General features: G+C 39.0%; 1 protein-coding gene across 1 annotated transcript; it reads left to right on the top strand.

The window, feature by feature from the left end:
• The first annotated feature begins 935 nt into the window (after positions 1 to 935).
• On the top strand, positions 936 to 18,347 carry LOC128656435 (mitochondrial ubiquitin ligase activator of nfkb 1-A). Its single transcript, XM_053710342.1, has 4 exons — positions 936 to 1,245; positions 1,336 to 1,417; positions 15,842 to 15,962; positions 16,295 to 18,347. Exons 1-4 carry the CDS (start codon positions 1,135 to 1,137, stop codon positions 17,010 to 17,012), a joined length of 1,032 nt encoding a protein of 343 aa, XP_053566317.1. The 5' UTR covers positions 936 to 1,134; the 3' UTR covers positions 17,013 to 18,347.
• Positions 18,348 to 23,812: the final 5,465 nt, after the last annotated feature.

The raw sequence follows: 23,812 nt of genomic DNA, 5'->3' as shown, positions 1-23,812 counted from the left end.
CTTGACTCCAGTAAGATGTGCAAGGTAAACAAAAGCTTTTTGGAGCGGCCAGAACCTACACAAAGATCCTAGAAGGGGCAAAAAATATATCAGTGACATGTGCAGCTGAGAGAGTTACTTATTGTTAAACATATGGGCTGACTGCCATCAAATAAGTGAATCAAGTGGGTGCTTATGCTAGATAAAAGGAGAAATATTCCAAGGGGGTATTTCACCGCTTCACCTCCAAAGTCCCATGTAATGAGCCTTAGGGCTAAGGGACATATCTGAGGTTTGGTGCAGAAAAAAGGCTGAGAGGACAGAGATCGAATGCAGAGTATAATTATGGTCCCACCTAACCCCTAGTTACCCGTTGTTGTTTTTTTATAATTTAGAATGCATCTGATCTTTTTGTTTTGTGTTTTTTTTAGCAGAAGGATGCCATCTGACCACATACTAAAGAGCTCATATAGGCTACATTTATAAGGTAGTATAGCTTTATGTGGCAGTTTAAAAAATAAAATGTGCTACAGATACAAAACAGTACATTTTCTGATAACAAATATACTTTATTAAAATTAGATACTCATTAGTTATACTGTTACATTAAAATAAACTCTTCTTACATTTTATGTGCTATGTTTATGAAAACTACACCTGCACTCCTGTATTACACATCACGGAAACTATGAGGAGTTTATCGCTGATTAATATAAGTTTGTCAAGTCAGGATGCAAACTTTTTCGCGGTTCTGACAGCAGCTCGTACGACTAGTCCGTTCCTATCACACACATTAAAAAAACAGTGCTTTACATCAACTAAAGCACAAGCTGTTAATATGTAACTCTTCTGGACGTAGCAGTTCATGAATTGTAATTTGTTCGCGCTACTTTTTTTTAAGCCTTACGGGACACCGGACTTTTATAGGAACCCCAAGGTATGTCGGGAGATTTTGCTGGATCCCCATTGAAAGAATTATGAAACCATATTGGATGCCGGGATATGTAGTCCTTAAGAGAAAAGAACGACGGTATTTGTAGTTTTAAGGTCCAGTATTCACTTTGGCATGCACTTGACTTGAGTTTCGAAGAGACTTTCCCCGTATGGGTAATTTGGTATTACCTTTTGGCATTTGCGGGTATACTACCTGGTACCATGATGGACCTCTCTGCTCTAGAAACGATGTGCGTAGGTACTAGTTTAGCAGTGAGCAGCCTCTTCTACTACCTGTACCGTAGGCAGCGTCTGACAGTGACACGGATCCAGGTGAAAAAAGTGATCCGAAATAATGTATTTTCCCTGCCCCCCTTTACTATCCAACCTGGGTTTTACGAAATGTGTGTGCTTTACTCTTAGGCCGCTCACAGACTGCATGCGGACAGTGATCCTAAGAAGCTGCTGGGGAGCACTAAGGAGCTGCCTTATGTGGTGTTAGAGGGTGAGTTGTTTACGTTATCATGCAGTGTGCACTCATTCAGTATAGTAGATAACTGCTGTGACACATACATGTACAACTCTAGGGGGCGCTATAACAGATACTATATGATATGGGTCCGAACTGACTAGTTTCAATGAGCCACAATAATGTGACTAGTATAAAAAAGTACCCACTTGATATATAAATCAGATATTTGCAATAATATGTGCTCAATATAAATGCACAATAATGAAAATAAAAAAATCTTATCTGTGTCTTTTTATCAGATTAATATCATAAATCCAGATAGTGCGGGTAGTCCAGAATTGCAGGTGATCCCAAATGGTGATTAATCTGTGTTGTTACCAAATGGAACAGGCTTGATGAATGAAGGCAGCTCCTCTCATGTATATACAACAGCAGTAAGGCATCTGTGAAAAAGATCACAAAGAAAAGGGCACCTCCTAGTGCAATACTGCGATGGTGATAACACAATGACAAATCCTGTGTTAAAATGATACAAGGAGAGCAGCACCAGATGTGCTAAATGAGACAAGCTGGGGACTCGCAGTGGCCCAGCAACACTGATCCAAGCTCCGGATAGCAGAGTTCAGGAGAGTCCAAGTGTCCAAAGAAGTAGGTCAGGCTCAGGCTTCCGTATAAATAATCATGTATTTATTAAAATCAGATATAAAAACAAAGGGTGTTATGTTCACACCAAGTATATAAAAACAACAGTGGTAACAGATTGCTACGCGTTTTCCAGGACAGTGGTGAGAAAGAATAGAGAATGAGGAGAGATGAGAGTGAAAAAGGAACAGCAGGAGAGAAGATAAAGCATAGATGGAGAAGAGAAAATAGAGAGAAGGAGAGAGTGAGGAAAGAAAGAGGGTAAAAAGTGGGGAAAGGTCAGAGAAAGAGGGAGAGAGAGAAGGGATTCATGGATTGAAGAAAGGGAAGGTGAGAGAGAGTGAAGAAAAACAGAAAATAAAGGGGCGAGAGTGTTTATAGAATAGAGATGGGTAGAGAGAGAGAGATAAGGGAGAGCATGCATAGAGAGAATGAAGAGAATCAAGGGTGTGGAGAAAGAAAGTAAAGAGATAGTGAATATAAAGAGACGAAGTGAAAGAGCAAGGAAAAAAAAAGAGAGAGGAGCGTGCAGAAAGAGAATGTAGCTAGTATAGAAGAGAGGAGAGTGCAGAAAGAGAATGTAGCTAGTATAGAAGAGAGGAGCGTGCAGAAAGAGAATGTAGCTAGTATAGAAGAGAGGAGAGTGCAGAAAGAGAATGTAGCTAGTATAGAAGAGAAGAGAGTGCAGAAAGAGAATGTAGCTAGTATAGAAGAGAGGAGAGTGCAGAAAGAGAATGTAGCTAGTATAGAAGAGAGGAGAGTGCAGAAAGAGAATGTAGCTAGTATAGAAGAGAAGAGAGTGCAGAAAGAGAATGTAGCTAGTATAGAAGAGAGGAGAGTGCAGAAAGAGAATGTAGCTAGTATAGAAGAGAGGAGAGTGCAGAAAGAGAATGTAGCTAGTATAGAAGAGAGGAGAGTGCAGAAAGAGAATGTAGCTAGTATAGAAGAGAGGAGAGTGCAGAAAGAGAATGTAGCTAGTATAGAAGAGAGGAGAGTGCAGAAAGAGAATGTAGCTAGTATAGAAGAGGAGAGTGCAGAAAGAGAATGTAGCTAGTAAAGAAGAGAGGAGAGTGCAGAAAGAGAATGTAGCTAGTATAGAAGAGAGGAGAGTGCAGAAAGAGAATGTAGCTAGTATAGAAGAGAGGAGAGTGCAGAAAGAGAATGTAGCTAGTAAAGAAGAGAGGAGAGTGCAGAAAGAGAATGTAGCTAGTATAGAAGAGAGGAGAGTGCAGAAAGAGAATGTAGCTAGTATAGAAGAGAGGAGAGTGCAGAAAGAGAATGTAGCTAGTAAAGAAGAGAGGAGAGTGCAGAAAGAGAATGTAGCTAGTATAGAAGAGAGGAGAGTGCAGAAAGAGAATGTAGCTAGTATAGAAGAGGAGAGTGCAGAAAGAGAATGTAGCTAGTATAGAAGAGAGGAGCGTGCAGAAAGAGAATGTAGCTAGTATAGAAGAGAGGAGAGTGCAGAAAGAGAATGTAGCTAGTATAGAAGAGAGGAGAGTGCAGAAAGAGAATGTAGCTAGTAAAGAAGAGAGGAGAGTGCAGAAAGAGAATGTAGCTAGTATAGAAGAGAGGAGAGTGCAGAAAGAGAATGTAGCTAGTATAGAAGAGAGGAGAGTGCAGAAAGAGAATGTAGCTAGTATAGAAGAGAGGAGAGTGCAGAAAGAGAATGTAGCTAGTATAGAAGAGAGGAGAGTGCAGAAAGAGAATGTAGCTAGTATAGAAGAGAGGAGAGTGCAGAAAGAGAATGTAGCTAGTATAGAAGAGAGGAGAGTGCAGAAAGAGAATGTAGCTAGTATAGAAGAGAGGAGAGTGCAGAAAGAGAATGTAGCTAGTATAGAAGAGAAGAGAGTGCAGAAAGAGAATGTAGCTAGTATAGAAGAGAAGAGAGTGCAGAAAGAGAATGTAGCTAGTATAGAAGAGAGGAGAGTGCAGAAAGAGAATGTAGCTAGTATAGAAGAGAAGAGAGTGCAGAAAGAGAATGTAGCTAGTATAGAAGAGAGGAGAGTGCAGAAAGAGAATGTAGCTAGTATAGAAGAGAGGAGAGTGCAGAAAGAGAATGTAGCTAGTATAGAAGAGAGGAGAGTGCAGAAAGAGAATGTAGCTAGTATAGAAGAGAGGAGAGTGCAGAAAGAGAATGTAGCTAGTATAGAAGAGAGGAGAGTGCAGAAAGAGAATGTAGCTAGTATAGAAGAGAGGAGAGTGCAGAAAGAGAATGTAGCTAGTATAGAAGAGAGGAGAGTGCAGAAAGAGAATGTAGCTAGTATAGAAGAGAGGAGAGTGCAGAAAGAGAATGTAGCTAGTATAGAAGAGAGGAGAGTGCAGAAAGAGAATGTAGCTAGTATAGAAGAGAGGAGAGTGCAGAAAGAGAATGTAGCTAGTATAGAAGAGAGGAGAGTGCAGAAAGAGAATGTAGCTAGTATAGAAGAGAGGAGAGTGCAGAAAGAGAATGTAGCTAGTATAGAAGAGAAGAGAGTGCAGAAAGAGAATGTAGCTAGTATAGAAGAGAGGAGAGTGCAGAAAGAGAATGTAGCTAGTATAGAAGAGAAGAGAGTGCAGAAAGAGAATGTAGCTAGTATAGAAGAGGAGAGTGCAGAAAGAGAATGTAGCTAGTATAGAAGAGAGGAGAGTGCAGAAAGAGAATGTAGCTAGTATAGAAGAGGAGAGTGCAGAAAGAGAATGTAGCTAGTATAGAAGAGAGGAGAGTGCAGAAAGAGAATGTAGCTAGTATAGAAGAGAGGAGAGTGCAGAAAGAGAATGTAGCTAGTATAGAAGAGAAGAGAGTGCAGAAAGAGAATGTAGCTAGTATAGAAGAGAGGAGAGTGCAGAAAGAGAATGTAGCTAGTATAGAAGAGAGGAGAGTGCAGAAAGAGAATGTAGCTAGTATAGAAGAGAGGAGAGTGCAGAAAGAGAATGTAGCTAGTATAGAAGAGAGGAGAGTGCAGAAAGAGAATGTAGCTAGTATAGAAGAGAGGAGAGTGCAGAAAGAGAATGTAGCTAGTATAGAAGAGAGGAGAGTGAAGAAAGAGAATGTAGCTAGTATAGAAGAGAGGAGAGTGCAGAAAGAGAATGTAGCTAGTATAGAAGAGAGGAGAGTGCAGAAAGAGAATGTAGCTAGTATAGAAGAGAGGAGAGTGCAGAAAGAGAATGTAGCTAGTATAGAAGAGAGGAGAGTGCAGAAAGAGAATGTAGCTAGTATAGAAGAGAGTGCAGAAAGAGAATGTAGCTAGTATAGAAGAGAGGAGAGTGCAGAAAGAGAATGTAGCTAGTATAGAAGAGAAGAGAGTGCAGAAAGAGAATGTAGCTAGTATAGAAGAGAGGAGAGTGCAGAAAGAGAATGTAGCTAGTATAGAAGAGGAGAGTGCAGAAAGAGAATGTAGCTAGTATAGAAGAGAGGAGAGTGCAGAAAGAGAATGTAGCTAGTATAGAAGAGAGGAGCGTGCAGAAAGAGAATGTAGCTAGTATAGAAGAGAGGAGAGTGCAGAAAGAGAATGTAGCTAGTAAAGAAGAGAGGAGAGTGCAGAAAGAGAATGTAGCTAGTAAAGAAGAGAGGAGAGTGCAGAAAGAGAATGTAGCTAGTAAAGAAGAGAGGAGAGTGCAGAAAGAGAATGTAGCTAGTATAGAAGAGAGGAGAGTGCAGAAAGAGAATGTAGCTAGTATAGAAGAGAGGAGAGTGCAGAAAGAGAATGTAGCTAGTATAGAAGAGAGGAGAGTGCAGAAAGAGAATGTAGCTAGTAAAGAAAAGTCATAGCAGACCTGGCAGATGTTGTGTTTTTTTAATCATTATCAGGATTACAGACAGGATTATCCTCTGGAGCTCCCTCAAACAGGTTATCACTTTTTCCCTGCTTCTGTTCATGCAGTGTGCGGCTAATTCTTACATCCTCAGGTTCAATTGATCAGGCTAATCTCTACTCTCCTCCTTTCAATCATACCTGTGTGCGATTTACACTGTGCACCATAACTGCCCAGCATAGTACTCAGATTTTGAGACACTAAGGAGACAACAGGGGTTGCATTTAGACATGCAGGATAGGAGGGTGTGCAATATAACCTCTCAGCCACAACTCTCCTTTTGCATCACTGCATTTTGAAACATGTAGTCCCCGGGTAAACAGCAGGAACCGGCAGAAAGTCAGGGACAAAGCTCACAGGTTCTTCCTATGCTTCTATGTCAACTATCCAACAGTGTTTTGTTTTTTTAACCATTGCCATGCCCATGCCACACATAAAAAAAATCCCATATGAACATAGAGACACACTGTGCGGCCTTAGATGACCGCTTATTTGGCCTATTGGTAGAGCTGCCTATGACAGACAATTTCTGTAACACAGTTCATCCCTCTGGAAATCAAAAGATTATCTTGCAAAAAAAGAAACACTAGTTTGCAGGGCTCATTGGTAGTAAAGATTGTAACAGGATATAAAATTGCAGAAAGAAGCTGGGCAGCACCTTGAATGGTAGCAATATTGGCAGCTCTGTGCAAACTGCTGTTAAATCGCCAATTATCAGCAGCTCCTCTACTCCTCTATTTCTGAAAATGCAAGATTGATATTAAGGAGACTGAGTTATTTCAATTGGGATGGAACAAGAGAGTCGGCAAACACAGAGACAAGCTACGGAGGAACTTGTAACCTCTCATTCTACTACAGAAGCACAAGATCTCCAGGATTGTGTTACAAAGGGGAACATATTGGACGCCACAGCCTTACTTGAAGGCGAACATATTTCTCTTAAAGTTAGGGACGCCCATCAGCAGATCCAAGCTCCAGCTGCTTACGGAGCAATAACCGACTCACAGGCGATTACGCTGCTACAGAGCGGAGATGCCTCAAATACAGAGAGACCACACCACACACGCGCCTCACTGAACCCTGAACTTACCGATGGTTGTGTTGTGCAGCCGTGCAAATGGAAGATGCCACATAATGTAGATACTCTTAGGACCGAGATGGCGGTACGCGCGGCTGTCCTCCATACACCTATGTGGAGCGAAATGGAGCAGAGCACCGAGGCCTCAACATATAGATCGGGCCAGAACAAAAAGGTACTCCGGAAGCTAACACTTTCTACTCAGAAGCGGGTCCCTAACTATCTTTACGTTATTGCCCAATTTCGGAGTGTGACAGAGACTTCCCATATACCAACCAGTGTAAGAGCCGCCAGTATTTTCAGGAAAACTGGTGTGAGCTATTACAGACTAGGCATCGAATATCAACAGTTAAAGAGGGGAGACAAGAGTGAGCAGAACCATCTTGAGCACAGAATACAGACAGAAGCTCTCTGCAAACATGACAGTCGTTATGCCCCTATGCTGAGATCTGCTATAATGCTCCAGTACAAGGCTGTAATTGGCTGAACATTAGCTGCACCACATTTTTTTTGGCAGTATAAATGGTACAATAACTCGTTGAAGTTTGACTCAAACTGCTATATCATGAATAATTACCTATTATGCTACCCTCCTTCTGCTATGATTGACAATTCATTCTTCAAGGGCAACTAATTTGTGTATAATCTCCCTACATAATCTGAAACGTGTCCTAATGATGGCAACTGAGCCTGATATGTGGATGTCTTTGTCACTACAAATTAATTATTTGTTTCTATATACACAGCAGTGGTTTGCAGTGCAGTCCCCTGCTCCTAGGCTGTTTACATTTGTTCCCAATACCATATCTTTGCGCCACTATGCCCCCCCCCCATAAAGGTCTAAGATTTAATTTAGGATATATAAATTATTTCCTATCTAAAAATTCACTCATACCAGGGATGAGCTGATAGGCACATTTGTTACTGTTCCTTTTCTTTATTTTTACACCTGCATGCTCTTATAGCTAACTCACACTATGCTTGTGTTTACCAATGTCTTATACTGCAGGTGCACTTCATTTACCCTTAACTATGCTTTGGAAATTCATATAGCCAACCATTGCATTATTCTGATAATTGCTAAACTACTAGCGGTCGTGGCAGCAAAGCTAACTTTATTAAAATATTAGCTGCTTTAGCGTTTGGTAAAAGGAGTTCAGGCTAATCAGTTTGTGTATAGAAACATAGAATTTGACGGTAGATAAGAACCAAAAAGGCCCATCAAGTCTACCCATATCACATGTTACTTTTTCCTTAGGATAGCCTTATGCATGTCCCAGGCATTTTTAAATTCCTTTACAGTCTTTGTGTTTACCACCTCAAATGGAAGTTTATTCCATGAATCCACCACCCTTTCTGTAAAAAAAATGCTTCCTCAAATTTCTCCTGAATCTACTACCCTCTAACTTTAGATTGTGACCCCTTGTTTTGGCATTTATTTTTTTGTTAAAAATGCTTTCAGCTTCTATTTTATTAAGTCCCTTCATATATTTGAAGGTTTCTATCATGTCACCTCTTTCCCTTCTATCCTCTAAACTATACATATTTAGATCATAGAGTCTTTCTTTGTACGTTTTATATTTTAGACCATGTACCATTTTAGTAGCCCTCCTTTGGACAGCTTTTAGTTTATTTATATCTTTCTGAAGATATGGCTCCAGAACTGTACACAGTATTCCAGATTTGGTCTAACTAATGATCTGTAAAGTGGCATAAGAACCTTGCTATTTCTGCTACTAATACCTCTTCCAAAGCAACCAAGCATTTGACTGGCCTTGCTGGCTGCACTGCGGCATTGTGTACCAAATTTTAAATCATCTGAAATAATAATTCCCAAATCCCTTTCTTCTTTAATTACAATTAGTAATGTACCATTGAGACTATAATTGGCCTTTGGGTTTTTGGATGGCCTTTGGGTTTTTGGATTTATGTATATATGTGTAATTATTGGATGCTTTAACAGTTAAAGGGATTCCATGAGACAGATATGGTTTATATCCTATCAGAGGCAAACAGCCTGTATTCATCTAAATTGTTCATGTGTAACATCCTCCAACAAGTTTTTGTACAGTATGATATACGCTAAAGCGCTTCATATTATTATAGTCCTTCAGTTATTTCTTAACCCAAGATGCTTGAGTGGCCCTATAGGTCTAATTCTTGATATGTCTCCCTTATTGCTCCCTTTTAATAGTATATGTTAATGTTATTGGTCCAAGAGAGGCCATTGTTTCCCATATGGGGATTATCATTTTTTTAAGTTTTGACTTTTAATTATAGGGGTTAACTATATGTATGTTTAAAATAAAAAAAAACAAAACAAAGGTTTATCATTGGAGATCCAAAAGTGGTCTCCAGTGTTGGCAACAACCTCCTATAGCTGATTCGTTTATTTGGGGAGGTCCAAAAGTGGCCTCGTATAACATTTGGGAGGTATATAGAACATTAGGCAATCATTTGACATAATAGATGTTTCCTTTGCAGGAATGAAGATAATCCCTGTCAAGATACAAGAAGACAGGAGCGCAACTCCGTGCACCAAACAGTACACGGACGATCTAAGTGTAGATTAAAAACTTTTTAATGGTTAAAACAAGAGTACATCCATCCAAACATATGATTCAACACTCACATCAGTGCCCTCAAACATATGAGGTATGTGTGTGCATCTATGTTGTTTAAAGAGAGCGTCCCTCCACCGGTCTCCTCCTCTCACCCTCCTGTGATATTCGATAACCAGCGGGTAAGTCCTCTCCTAAGTATCAGGACCCTCTCTGTTCCGATCTGATAAGCGCTGCTCTGTAAAAAGCCGGCTCCAGTGCAGACGCTATCCTTGTCGTCAGAGTACGTCCTACGTGTCGTCAAGTGGGCGTGGCCTAACGTGTTTCGCGAGGCTCCTCCTCGCTTCGTCAGAGGCAATGCCCACATTGCTTGTCATAGTCTTTTTATATCCTCCACACCTCTCTATCCTTTGCGGTGTATAGGACTTGGTATATTGCACAGTATGAGCTCAGGCCATCACCTTTGCAGGAATATATTTTGAAAATGTAAACTGATATACCATATACTGTCTATATTTTCATTTTTTTTATTATGCTACACTCTTAAATGTATGTCTTATTTCAAACCTCAAATAAAAAAATATTCAAAAAAAAATTGCAAAAAGAAAGTATTAGAGCATTTTATTATAGCATTATGGCTTGCATATAACAACGTGCCAAAATGTTTCGCCACCAATTGCTCACTAGCTCCCAGTAGGGCATTGCTGCCCCTAAGCCTGTGTAAAAATGCTTTTAAACAAAGTATACCAAGCAAATTAAGTAAATTTGATAATGTAAACTGAAAATCTCTTTAAAATTGCTCTATATAAACCATCAGATTTTAACTTTCTTGTCCCTTTAAATTGTAAATTTTTCTAATTAAATCAAGATGACTTTAATTGCTTACTGGTGTATTGTCTGATATACAGTATTTTAACATTTTTTATTTTCAAATTCTAGTATCAAAAAAGTTGCACAAACCACAACAAAAATATATTAAAAGTTAAAAGTACAGTTACACTCATAACACTGTCTGATAAAAATTATTTTAAAAAATGCATATAAAATTTATAAGGGCTCAAAGATATGAGATCTCGGGTAAAAAAGGGGTGCATAGGGCTTTAACATAGAGATACATACATACGTCTAAATATGTAGATATTTAGTGTATATATATATATGTGTATTTACAGACATATATGCACACATAAACAGACACATATATGTATGTGCTTGTGTATGTGTGTGTATATATATATATATATATATATATATATATATATATATATATATATATATATATATATTTCCAGTAAAAAATGCACTCTCAGGATTTTCAAACAAAAAGGTCAACTTTATTGCATGACGTTTCAGGAATATAATATTTCTTTCATCAGATCAAAAAGTGAACATATATGGTGCACAATCCCACAATATATAGTGACAAACAAAACTCTCACATACCCCTCTCATGAAAATTTGAGAGCGATTTGGAAAGCATCTGTGCGTTCCACCCAGCCGAAAAACCGGAAGTTAACGTTTCCACTTCCAGTTTCGCCAGGGATGTATTATATAATTATCCAAATACATGACCAAGTGATACACAATCCATCAAACAAACCTTTCTCGGCAAATGAGCAAGTACCTAGCTCATGACAAACAGAAAAAAACATCTGTGATAAAAACCGGCAAACCAGAAGTTAAAGTGACATCACTTCCGGTTTCGTCGAATAGTGAAAGCAAAACATTGCAAGAATGACAATCTCAAACTAAGTGAAATGGCAACAAATTGCATAAAGTAACCAACTCAAACTAAGTGAAATAATTACCAACAAAAGCAGCCAATAAAACTACTGTAAGTGCAGTTATAATGTACTGTGCAGTTATCACTAAAGTGTTAGTGTATCTATAACAGCTAAAAAGCCTAGTGTAAGTGTTGATGTACTCAGAATCATCCAAAAGAAAAAAGAAAAACATAAAAAAAGAATATCTCAAGAGTACAACATGTGTCCCCAGGGTAACTGTCATTTTATCAATGTAAGACTGACTAATCGTGCCTGTTGTATTAGACATTAGAGCTTTGCTGAATTACACCTCTTGTACAGGTTGGGTACCATCTCCCCAGGAGGTTTGAATTCTGTACCGGACTTCAAAGGGTTAATATGATCTGACACATACCTGAGGTGCGAATCTATGGGGTGGTGCCGTATGATACATGTGTGCCAGCAACATCCTGGGATGCCGTTGGTTCACTATAAGCACTATAAGAGGACCTTGATCCAGTGGGTGATATCTGCTGGCGGGGAACTCATGAGTGCCCACCTATCCCATAGTATAATGTCACAGTTATTACAGATAATACCATTATTTTTTAAGTCTGGGAGGTATACCAATATCTACGTAGGATGTAAGAAGATCTTTTATTTCCACACACGATGTGGACGCCACTCATGGGACAATATAAGATCATCAAAAGGGAGGATTCCAGTTAGGAGGATTCATGCACATTATGTGCCATTTAAGACAAAAATTCAATTCATATGTACAAGAGGAGATGCAGTGCTACCTGTTCATGTTTTTCTGTTATGTATAAGTCGATACTGGTAACAAGATGTAACACGGGCACTAGGGCTCCATTATTGGGGCTTCATATGCATAATGATACTGTATTGCAATGTTGCACCTGTGCCTTATGGTGTTTCCTTTATTATGTTACTCTCTTGCTTCCCCAGTGTAATTCAGCAAAGCTCTCATATCTAATACAACAGGCACAGACAGGATTAGTCAGTCTTACATTGATAAAATGACAGTTACCCTGGGGACACAAGTTGTACTCTTGAGATTCTTTTTTTTTTTATGGTTTTCTTTTTTATTTTGGATGATTCTGAGTACAGCAACACTTACACTAGGTTTATTTTGCTGTTATAGATACACTAACACTTTAGTGATAACTGCACAGTACATTATAACTGCACTTACAGTAGTTTTATTGTCTGCTACTGTTGGTAATTATTTCACTTAGTTTGAGATGGTCATTCTTGCAATGTTTTGCTTACACTATCCGGCGAAACCGGACATGATGTCACTTTAACTTCCGGTTTGCCGTTTTTTTATCACAGATGTTTTTTTATCACAGATGTTTTTTTCTGTTTTTCTGTCACGAGCTAGGTACTTGCTCATATGCAGAGAAAGGTTTTTTTGATGGATTGTGTATCACTTGGGCATGTATTTGGATAATTATATGTTATAATACATCCCTGGCAAAACCGGAAGTAGAAACATTAACTTCAGTTTTTTTGCTGGGTGGAACGCACAGATGCGTTCCAAATCAATTGCCTAGATTTAGAGTTCTGCGGTAGCCGTCAAAAGCAGCGTTAAGGGGTCCTAACGCTGCTTTTGGCCGCCCGCTGGTATTTAGAGTAGTGTAGGTAAAGGTCTCACGCTCACTATCAAGCCGCGACTTTTCCATACCGCAAATCCCCTTACGTCAATTGCGTATCCTATCTTTTCAATGGGATCTTCCTAACCCCGGTATTGAGAGTCTTGGCTGAAGTGAGCAGTAGACCCTCTACCGACAAGACTCCAGCCGCAGAAAAAAGTCAGTAGTTAAGAGCTTTCTGGGCTAACGCCGGTTTATAAAGCTCTTAACTACTGTGCTCTAAAGTACATTAACACCCATAAACTACCTATGTACCCCTAAACCGAGGTCCCCCCACATCGCCGCCACTATATTACATTTTTTTAACCCCTAATCTGCCGACCGCACACCGCCGCCACCTACATTATCCCTATGTACCCCTAATCTGCTGCCCCTAACATCGCCGACACCTACATAATATTTATTAACCCCTAATCTGCCCCCCCAACGTCGCCGCTACCTTACCTACACTTATTAACCCTTAATCTGCCTACCGGACCTCGCCGCTACTCTAATAAAGTTATTAACCCCTAAACCGCCGCACTCCCGCCTCCCCTAACTACTAATAAATAGTATTAACCCCTAATCTGCCCTCCCTAACATCGCCGCCACCTAACTTAAAGTATTAACCCCTAATTTGCTGACCGGACCTCGCCACTACTCTAATAAATGTATTAACCCCTAAGCTAAGTCTAACCCTAACACCCCCCTAAGTTAAATATAATTTTAATCTAACGAAATAAATTAACTCTTATTAACTAAAGTATTCTTATTTAAATACTTACCTGTAAAATAAACCCTAATATAGCTACAATATAACGAGTAATTATATTGTAGCTATTTTAGGATTTATATTTATTTTACAGGCAACTTTGTATTTATTTTAACCAGGTACAATAGCTATTAAATAGTTAATAACTATTTAATAGCTACCTAGTTGAAATAATTACAAAATGACCTGTAAAATAAATCCTAACCTAAGTTACAATTAAACCTAACACTACACTATCAATAAATTAATTAAATAAACTACCTACAATTACATACAATTAAATACACTAAACTAAATTACAAAAAACCCCCACTAAATTACAAAAAATAAAAAAAATTACAAGAATTTTAAACTAATTACATCTACTCTAAGCCCCCTAATAAAATAAAAAGCCCCCCCAAAATAATAAAGGTCCCTACCCTATTCTAAATTAAAAAGTTAACAGCTCTATTACCAGCCCTTAAAAGGGCTTTTTGCGGGGCATGCCCCAAAGTAATCAGCTCTTTTGCCTGTAAAAAAAAAACACAATACCACCCCCCCAACATTACAACCCACCACCGACATACCCCTACTCTAACCCAAACCCCCCTTAAATAAACCTAACACTACCCCCCTGAAGATCTCCCTACCTTGAGCCGTGTTCACCCAGCCGGGCACCGATGGACCAAAAGAGGACATCAGGAGCGGCAGAAGTCTTCATCCTATCCGGGCAGAAGAGGACATCCGGACCGGCAGACATCTTCATCCAAGCGGCATCTTCTATCTTCATCCATCCGACGAGGAGCGGCTCCATCTTCAAGACCTCCGGCGCGGAACATCCTCTTCCTTCCGACGACTACCAACGAATGAAGGTCATCCAAGATGGCGTCCCTCGAATTCCGATTGGCTGATAGGATTCTATCAGCCAATCGGAATTAAGGTAGGAAAAATATGATTGGCTGATTGAATCAGCCAATCAGATTCAAGTTCAATCCGATTGGCTGATCCAATCAGCCAATCAGATTGATCTTGCAATCTATTGGCTGATCGGAACAGCCAATAGAATCCTATCAGGAAGGGCAATGAGGGGGATCCCATGTGGTATCCGTTAACGGAAAGGGATCTGAGATTTTTAAATAGCCAAATTTTCACAAACAGCTGCCAGTACCTAAGATGGCGGCAAATAGGGGAGGGGAGGGTTAGAGACCTTTTTTTTTGGTGGGATCAGGGAGGTTAGGGGGTAACCTACACTGCAGCAAATATATATATATATAAAAAAAAAAGGCTTTTATTTTCATACTGGCAGACTTTCTGCCAGTACTTAAGATTTTGGCAGTGACAATTGTGAGGTGGGGGAGGAAAGAGAGCTGTTTGAGGGCGGTCAGAAAGGGATAAGGGGGTGGGATGTGTCAGGTGGGAGGCTGATCTCAACACTAAAGCTAAAATGAACCCTACAAGCTGCCTTATTAACCCCTTCACGGCTGGGCATAATACATGTGTGGTGCGCAGCAGCATTTAGCGGCCTTCTAATTACCAAAAAGCAATGCCAAAGCCATATATGTCTGCTATTTCTGAACAAAGGGTATCCCAGAGAAGCATTTACAACCATTTGTGCCATGATTGCACAAGCCGTTTGTAAATAATTTCAGGGAGACACCTAAAATTGTGAAAAAGTTAACATTTTTTTTTTATTTGATCGCATTTGGCAGTGAAATGGTGGCATGAAATATTCCAAAATGGGCCTAGATAAATACTTTGGGTTCTTTACTAAAAAAAAATATATATCGTTTTGATAGGTAAATATAAAAAAGGCTCTTTTTATGTTTAAATGTAGTGATGGCAAAAATGCTAAAAATGCTCTGGTCTTTTGGGGAAGTTTTTGACTGAAATGCCGGGTCCTTAAGGGGTTAAGCAATTTATAGCAAACTTTGACATTTATATTTCTCTCTTATAATAAAATAACTACACAATGCTTTTCTGGTGTAATTTGACCCCTATCTTTAATTTACATAGCAGTACATAAATAAAAAGCCTATAAGCATGATTAAAATGTTTTGATGGCAATGAAACATTCACTGATTTATTACTTACTATTTATTTATTTACATACTTTTACAGAGTAACGAAATATAAGGTATAACATAATTCACTGAATAAAACTGTGGTGCATACGATGTTTACACCATTATTAGTTGGAATATTGTTCATATAGAATTTTTTTTTTCTATTTGCTAAGGTACCGTGGAGGCAATGAGTACCCCACTACATAGTAAGAACCAACCACATCTCCAGGCCGTGATCCAGAGACAGTGTGTGATCGAGCATCGGTTGCTGTGGAATAGTTTTACACAAAACTGGTGAGTTGCATTTCACATACATAAAAACAGTGTTAGAGTTTAAAAAAACATCTTTATCTTTGTTGGGCCAGGACCAGTTGGTAAGTCTTTTTAAGAGCTATTAGCTGTGTTGGATACTTTTATCAGGTTTTATGTGTTTCTACAGCACTGTGGGAATGCAGTCATTGACCCATGAGCGATAGTTTTAAAACCATTATCTTAGCATGAGGTAGTGTTTGGATCATATGCAGTTACAGGTGGAAGAGTGTAGACTTCTGTTTGGATGTTTTTTATTATTAATTTTGTAGCTCTTAAGCTTTTTCACACTTTGTATCTTTCTTCACAAATTATAGGAGTGAGTGTGAGAGAATGCTTCACGAAAGTGTAAATTCTGTGCCATTCCAGCTGTACCTGTTGGGTGGGTCTGAGAACCCAGTTCTTGTCTCTGATCCCTTAAATGCTTCTGGGCTCATTCTGGAGACAGTACATGAGAAGTTCCATGCCCCATCACCAGGATTTGGAGAGCTAGTGTGGCATTACATGAGTGGTGAGAAGCCTACTGGCCTTCTTGAAAAAGAAGAGATTTTGGCTGTGGGGGCAACACTGACTGGCTTGGGGCGGCTGACACTGGACTCTAATGGAGTGCTGACTCTTAGCCCTCCACATGATGGTTCTGAATATTTTCTTTCCCTTGAGGGTTATGAGGGTATTCTGGAACAGCAGAAGAATGTAGCAACTTTCTGGAAGGGTGCTGCTCTTGTCTGTGGGGCTGTGGGAACTGCCTTACTGTGCATATTTTTATATCGAGCCTACCGCAGAAGGAAAGAGGAGCAGACAGGTGACAGGAGATTAATTGAGGAGAAGAGGACTATATCACAGGAGGAACAGTCTTCAGAAGAAGGTGGAAGTACCCCTGAGAGAGTGTGTGTTATCTGCCTTTCTCAACCACGGGAGTGTGTGATCCTGCCATGTGGACATCTGTGTTGTTGCTTCACTTGCTACCAGGCACTGCCTACCTCATCCTGTCCTATTTGTAGATGTCATATACAAAGAGTTGTCCCTTTTTACTAAGCTTAAACACAACTGTTGCTTGCTACTCAGCAAAGATAAAAGGGGCAGAAAACGCCTGGAGAAAGAACAATGTTTTGGGCTGCAGTATGTGTTCCCATACCAAACACACCCTGCATCTCAAGTCTTGTGCAATACACTTATCAGTAAAATAAACAATGAAATGTAGATTTTGTCAGAGGATAAGTAACTGGGGTTCCCACTGGTTTGCCTCTTATAAATGTGACTTAATGCATTCTAAATTTAGCTGTGCACATGCCTCAGGCAAACTAATTGTTTACTGCATATGACATTTTCTGACCTTTCATAATTGTGTTTTCTTTTTTTTTTCTTTTTTTTTTTTTTTTTACCAGACTATGGACTTTTAGATTATATTTTTTACTTGATAGATTTCTCCAAAATGGCATTTAAAAGACTACCTGGTAAACAACACACCAATCATTATTTTCTCTAAACCTTAGTCATTTTTTTTTTTTTTAAGATTTCAGATTTAGCTTTAATGCAATTTTCAAAAAAATAGTGGTTTTTGTTTTTTTAAATAGTTATTTAAAGGGACAGTCTAGTCAAAATTAAACTTTCATTATTCAGATAGGGCATACAATTTAAAAAAAAACTACTTTCTAATTTTACTTTTATCATCACATTTTCTTTGTTCTCTTGGTATTTTTTGTTGAAAGCTAAACCTTGGTAGGTTCATATGCTAATTTCTAAGCCCTTGAAGTCCACCTCTTATCCAAGTGTATTTTGACAGTTTTTCACAGCGCTAGTTCATGTGCCATATAAATAACATTGTGCTCACTCCAGTGGAGTTATGAGTCAGCACTGACTGGTTGAAGTGCAAGTTTGTCAAAAGAACTGAGATAAAGGGGCAGTCGGCAGAGGCTGACATACAAGGTAACCACAAAGGTAAAAATTATATTAATAAACAATACAAATTCTAGAGTAGACTTTCCCTTTTAAGTTAAAAGTGTAATCTTGTCAGTTTGTAGAATAAATCAAACATATACTAGTACAATAGCTATATAATAGTGAAGTTTAGAACAGAAATTTAAAATTGCACTTATGAAATCCTATGGAAATTTTTTTTAAAAACAAATCTAGCATTAACACGTTAGAACAGATAGTGATTGCTTCCCCAAGCTGCAGAACCATATGTACAAAGTAGCATTCTGACATTACCAATGCAGTCTGTTACACCAGGTGCTAACTTTATATGTTACTAGTGTAAAATGTGGTATTGGGGGAGACCAAAACTAGAGTTTACTGAATGGTCGCACCCTTTTTTAAAATTGATCTCCTCTGCATAATTGATTTTGGAATAAAATTATCCTCAATTTACAGGTGTTGGTAAGTATTTATGTCAGTCACCTTAATTTATCAAGGATCTTGTGCCTCTAAACTGTGCAGTGTATGTGAAACTTAAAGGGACACTGTACCCAAAATTTTAATTTCGTGATTCAGATTGAGCATGAAATTTTAAGCAAATTTCGATTTTACTCCTATTATCAAATTTTCTTCATTATCTTGGTATCTTTATTTGAAATGCAAGAATGTAAGTTTAGATGCTGGCCCATTTTTGGTGAACAACCTGGGTTGTCCTTGCTGATTGGTGGATAAATTCATCCACCAATAAAAAAGTGCTGTCCAGAGTACTAAAACCAAAAAAAAGCTTAGATGCCTTCTTTTTCAAATAATGATAGCAAGAGAACGAAGAAAAATTGATAATAGGAGTAAATTAGAAAGTTGCTTAAAGGGACAGTCTACACCTATACAAACATTCGCCCCATACCTTAGATCCGGTGCAGATTTTCATAACTCACCCCTTCAACCCTAATGAGTCAGCGACGCAACTGAAGTTATGTGAAATCAAAAGTTTGATTTTGTTAGTTAAAAATGGCCGACAAACTCCGCCCAACCCCTTCTCCTACTTTATTGTGGTGTTCTTTTTCTAGCTAACACTCGTGCATGTAGCACCAAGTAACGTCGTTATAATCAAAACACGCCTGCGCATCTTTAGGGAAGTGAGGACGTGGAATATATGTCTAAGCCCTCTGTGTTCCAGATTTCTGGTTCCACTACTGGTGCGCATGCACAAAACAACGAAAATGCAAGACAGAACTTTAACCGGTGCTCCACTTTTGATTGGACCATTGAAATTAACACAGTCTACGATGTCGTTCTTAGGCGGAGCTGGGCGGCCATTTCTAACTGTCAAAATCAAACTTTTAATTTCAAATAACTTCAGCTGTGTTGCAGACTCGTTAGGGTTGAAGGGGTGAGTTATGAAAATCGGCACTGGATCTAAGGTATGGGCGAATGTTTGTATAGGTGTAGACTGTCCCTTTAAAGGGACATTAAAGGGACAGTAAACCATAAAAAAAATTTTATATACCGTAATTCTGCACTATGTGCAGAATTATATAACATTATATTAGCGCAATCTTTATAAAACATAATTTCCCCTTTGAATTTTAAAAAATAACTGCTGTTTGAAAGACCCGCTCTCTGTGATCTTCTGAGCGGGTCTGTCAAACATCGGGCCAGCTGTATAGTCACAGCCCGGCCCGACCGCGCCATAGCACTAAGTGCAGCTGATGTTTTATAAAGATTGCGCTAATATAATGTTATATAATTCTGCACTATGTGCAGAATTATATAACATTATTTTTATGGTTTACTGTCCCTTTAAACACTAAATACATGCTAGATAGAATGATACATTCAAAGAATAGATTAGTCCATGAGTATTGTATATTGCCATATTGTAACTTTTGTTACCTTCTCTGCTGTGGCCAATTAGAGACAGTTATAAATAGGTCACTAGATTGTGCAGCCAATGGTTGTGCTGGATTTAACAGTGTTCTGCACTTCCATTTCTAACAGGAACTGAAAAGCTCACAATTTCAGAATGGAATTACAGGCAAAGAGGACAAAATAAATAATGAAAATATATTGCAGAGCTGTTTTTATATATACAATTTATCATTTTATATTACCATCTCAAAGTGTTTAATGTCCCTTTAAAATTGCATGCTCTTTCTGAATTACAAATGAAAAAAATTTGGGTTCAGTGTCCCTTTAAAGGCTGTAAGCCCCCTCCCCCTCTAGAACACCACATTGATGTTTAGAATTATAGGTAAGCATCTACTGTACAATCCTTTAGGGGCAAATGACTCAATATGGGCGTCCACTTTTTCATATGAGGAGTCCTTCTCTTTGAAGTGGAACCAGGCAGGGCTTTTTAATAGCCCACTACAACTCTCAAGCATTTCTTTAATGTTTAGTGGTGCAGGTTGTTGTCATTTTTCTGGGGAACTGCTGCATCTTTAGGGATATGATATTCTTCAATGTTAAAGGGACATGAAACTCAAAATGTTTCTTTTATGGTTCAGATGGGAGCATACACTTTTAAACAACTTTCCAATTTACTTCTGTTATCTAATTTGCTTTGTTTTCTTGGTATCCTTTGTTGAAAAACATGCCTAGGTAGGCTCAGGAGCTTGGAACGTGGCTGCTGATGTGTTCAGATAGCTCCCAGTAGTACATTGCTGCTCTTTCAATAAAGGATACCAAGAGAATGAAGAAAGAAAAATGTTGAGTTTTATGTCAATTTAAGAAAAAGTTTCCTTCTTCCACAGAGTAATATGGTGACCCTTTAAGTAGTGGATAGGGAGAAAGCGGGTTGTACTGTAGTTCTCTCTTTCCATTTCATATCCTCTCCCAGGCATTTATTGGAGCAGATGATCAGTTTGCTTTGTGGTTACCTAAATTCTATAGGGGCCATTGACCACACCTTTCACAGGAGAGTTACCCTTCTTCAGATGAGGGGTTAGATGTCTAAGTAGAGATGAAGTCCATGTTTGACATAGTTTTCTGTATGGACAGCAATGAGGAAGTACCTTTGCATTCAGTCACTTTCTTATCACATAAAATCATCATGCAGTGAAGTCCCTGCCTCACATATAGACCACAACGATCTAAAACTCTCAGTTTAATTGCCTGTTCTTTCAAAAGGTGTGTGTCTTGAGCCCAGAGGCAGAACTTTTTTCACTTTCTGCAGAGATTTTTTTTTTCTTTAGTGAAAATCTTCTGCAGGACATATTGAAATTATATTTTAAATTAAGCAGTTACACTAAAGCACCAGCTCAATTGCAATGTGTTGATTAACTGGAGAATAAAGCAACTGTTAAAGTTTTATAATATATTGCATTTCAAATTAGCTGCGGATTTGTTTCCTTTGCTCTTGGCCTAAAGTCACATAATTATAAAGGTAAAAATGTAGTAATGAAAAGAAGCATAATTCACAAGAACCTATTACAGTCAGGAGTCATAGCTTTATTGACTGCTGCTCTGTGTCTGACTGTTCCCTTCAAACAGCGATTTGCTCTGGCTGCAATGTGTTAAGGCAAACTTACACAGTACAGCCACAGCACAGCGCTGTTTGAAGAGGGGGCAGCACTGTAAAGCAACTAGCAGTTACTGCATGTGACCTGTTCTTTCTGCAGACATGCTGCATTTTTTGCGATGACATTTCAGATCGCCTTGGGGGTCTTAAGTGTACAGTGAAAACACAATTTGTAAAAAAAAAAAAAATTAGACATATGTTTAAATACATATACACTTGTAATAGACCCTGCAGCTTATTATAAAGCACATAAGCTCCTGTTTAAAATGAAGCCCCTATACAAGTTTTAATCGCCAGGTGACAACTGTGGTAATATAGTGATCACATTGCGTGAATAAATGTGCATTTATTTGAGTAGAGGGTCATGGGAACTCTTGTGTGCATGTCAAAGTTATATAACTAAACACAGGCCCTAATTTATATAAGGTTAGCCTCGTCTTCTTTTGACTATAGCATTTAGAAAAAAAAAGTACACAATTGTTTACAATTTTAAGAAAAATATCAATTTTTCACACATTTTGTTGTCCAGTTATCTCGTCATGATATATACTTAACCCTTTGGCTGCTAACCCATTTCCCACCTGGGTGCTAAGCTTTTTTTTTTTTTTTTTACAGATCCCCAAGACTTATACTGTTGTAAAGTTCAGGCAATCACCTTTCCAACGGTGGGTCTTGGGGGTCTGTAGCTGTTTAGATGCCTGAGATACAGGCTTCTAAGCAGCATGCCACCATCTCCCTATACTTGTCATTGTTCATTTTAAATCAAGTTGCATGGTGATGTCATTGCGCGTGACGTCACCGTGCTAAATGTCAAGTTCCGGCGATACCTGTCACTATACAGGCCAGATCGCCAGGTTGGGAGTAGATGGGAGCCCCCAGATTATCCTAAAGGTGGGTGAGTGCTAGCGATGGCTCTGAGCCGTCGTCAGCACCTGACTGGGACAATTTGCGACGGCTCTGAGCCGTCATTAGCACTCAAGGGGTTAAAATAATGTTATAGTTTGAATCTGCTGGGTATGCTGAAGAAGAAAAAAAAGTAATATGTTTGCATTTCCCTGAATATGGCCAGTGCAGTAGGGCTTAAATTGAAGTTCAATTTAGATGAATCGGTGTCCGTTTTTTAATAATCCTATTAAAAACAAGGGTACTTTAATTCATCAAAATTGACATTTCACTCGTTTTCTTTAAAAACTTACCTTTTAATCCTGACAGCCGCTCCAGCGATTCCCCCGGCCGTTGGAAGCCTCTTCATACGTCAGAAATTACGAATCTGGCTTCCTCCAATAACGGCTTTCCCCCCCAGGGGATTTATGTCCTGAGGCAACACCGTGAATGGAGAAATCCGTATTCGTCATTTTGGACCTGCGAAGAGGGCTTGTGACGGTCGGAGGAAGCGCTGCAGCGGCTGTCAGGATTAAAAGCTAAGTTTTTGAAAAAAATTAGTGAAATGTCAATTTTGATGAATTAAAGTGCCCTTGTTTTTAATAGGATTATTACAAAATGGGCACCGATTCATCTAGCTTGACCTTATCTTTAAAGGGACACTCAAGTCAAAATTAAACTTTCATGATTCAGATAGAGCATGCAATTTTAAACAACTTTCCATTTTACTTCCATTAACAAAATGTGCACAGTAATTTTATATTTATGCTTTTTGAGGCACCAGCTCCTACTGAGCATGTGCAAGAATTCACAGAATATACGTATATGCCTTTGTGATTGGCTGATAACTGTCACATGATGCAGTGGAAGTTGAAATAGATATAACTTTGAAATTTGTCAGAAAAAAATGTATTGCTCATTTGTAGTTCCGAACCGCTGCTTCTTAACTCGTTCCGCCAGCTCTGAGGCTGCGGACATCAATCCGCCCGATTTGGGTTGATTGACACCCCTGCTAGCGGCCGATTGCCCGTGAATCTGCAGGGGACGGCATTGCACAAGCAGTTCACCAGAATGTATGCTGTCGGCATACAGCGATGTCTGCCGGACATTGGTAAATCGGCCCCTAAGTGCAATTGCATTGTCTTGTTATCATGCGTTTGTTGTTGATTATGCAAATCTACTGTATTTACTGGTCCTTTAAATGTAAGTAGCATTGTAGCAAATAGTACAACAATGTCCATGGAATGTTTCTGGGATTGTTTGAACTGAATCTCAGTATTCCTCATACGCACTGTACATAAACTTATCAGTAAGAGGGACACAGCTGTCACACTGCCAATGCTCTGGGCTGTCAACCAGCCAGCATCCTCTGCAGTGTGTGGCTATCAATGAAAGGGACACCCTGAACTGTCACCAAGCCGGCTCATTGCACAGAAATTACTGAATGTGGTGAAGTGATTGATGTGCATCTAGCACAGGCATCTCCAGGGGCCACGTTGGAATCACTTTTCATTTG

The sequence above is a fragment of the Bombina bombina genome, chromosome 4, assembly GCF_027579735.1.
Source record: "Bombina bombina isolate aBomBom1 chromosome 4, aBomBom1.pri, whole genome shotgun sequence".
In the NCBI taxonomy this organism is placed as follows: Eukaryota; Metazoa; Chordata; class Amphibia; order Anura; family Bombinatoridae; genus Bombina; species Bombina bombina.
This window is presented reverse-complemented; position numbering and strand designations above follow the sequence as displayed.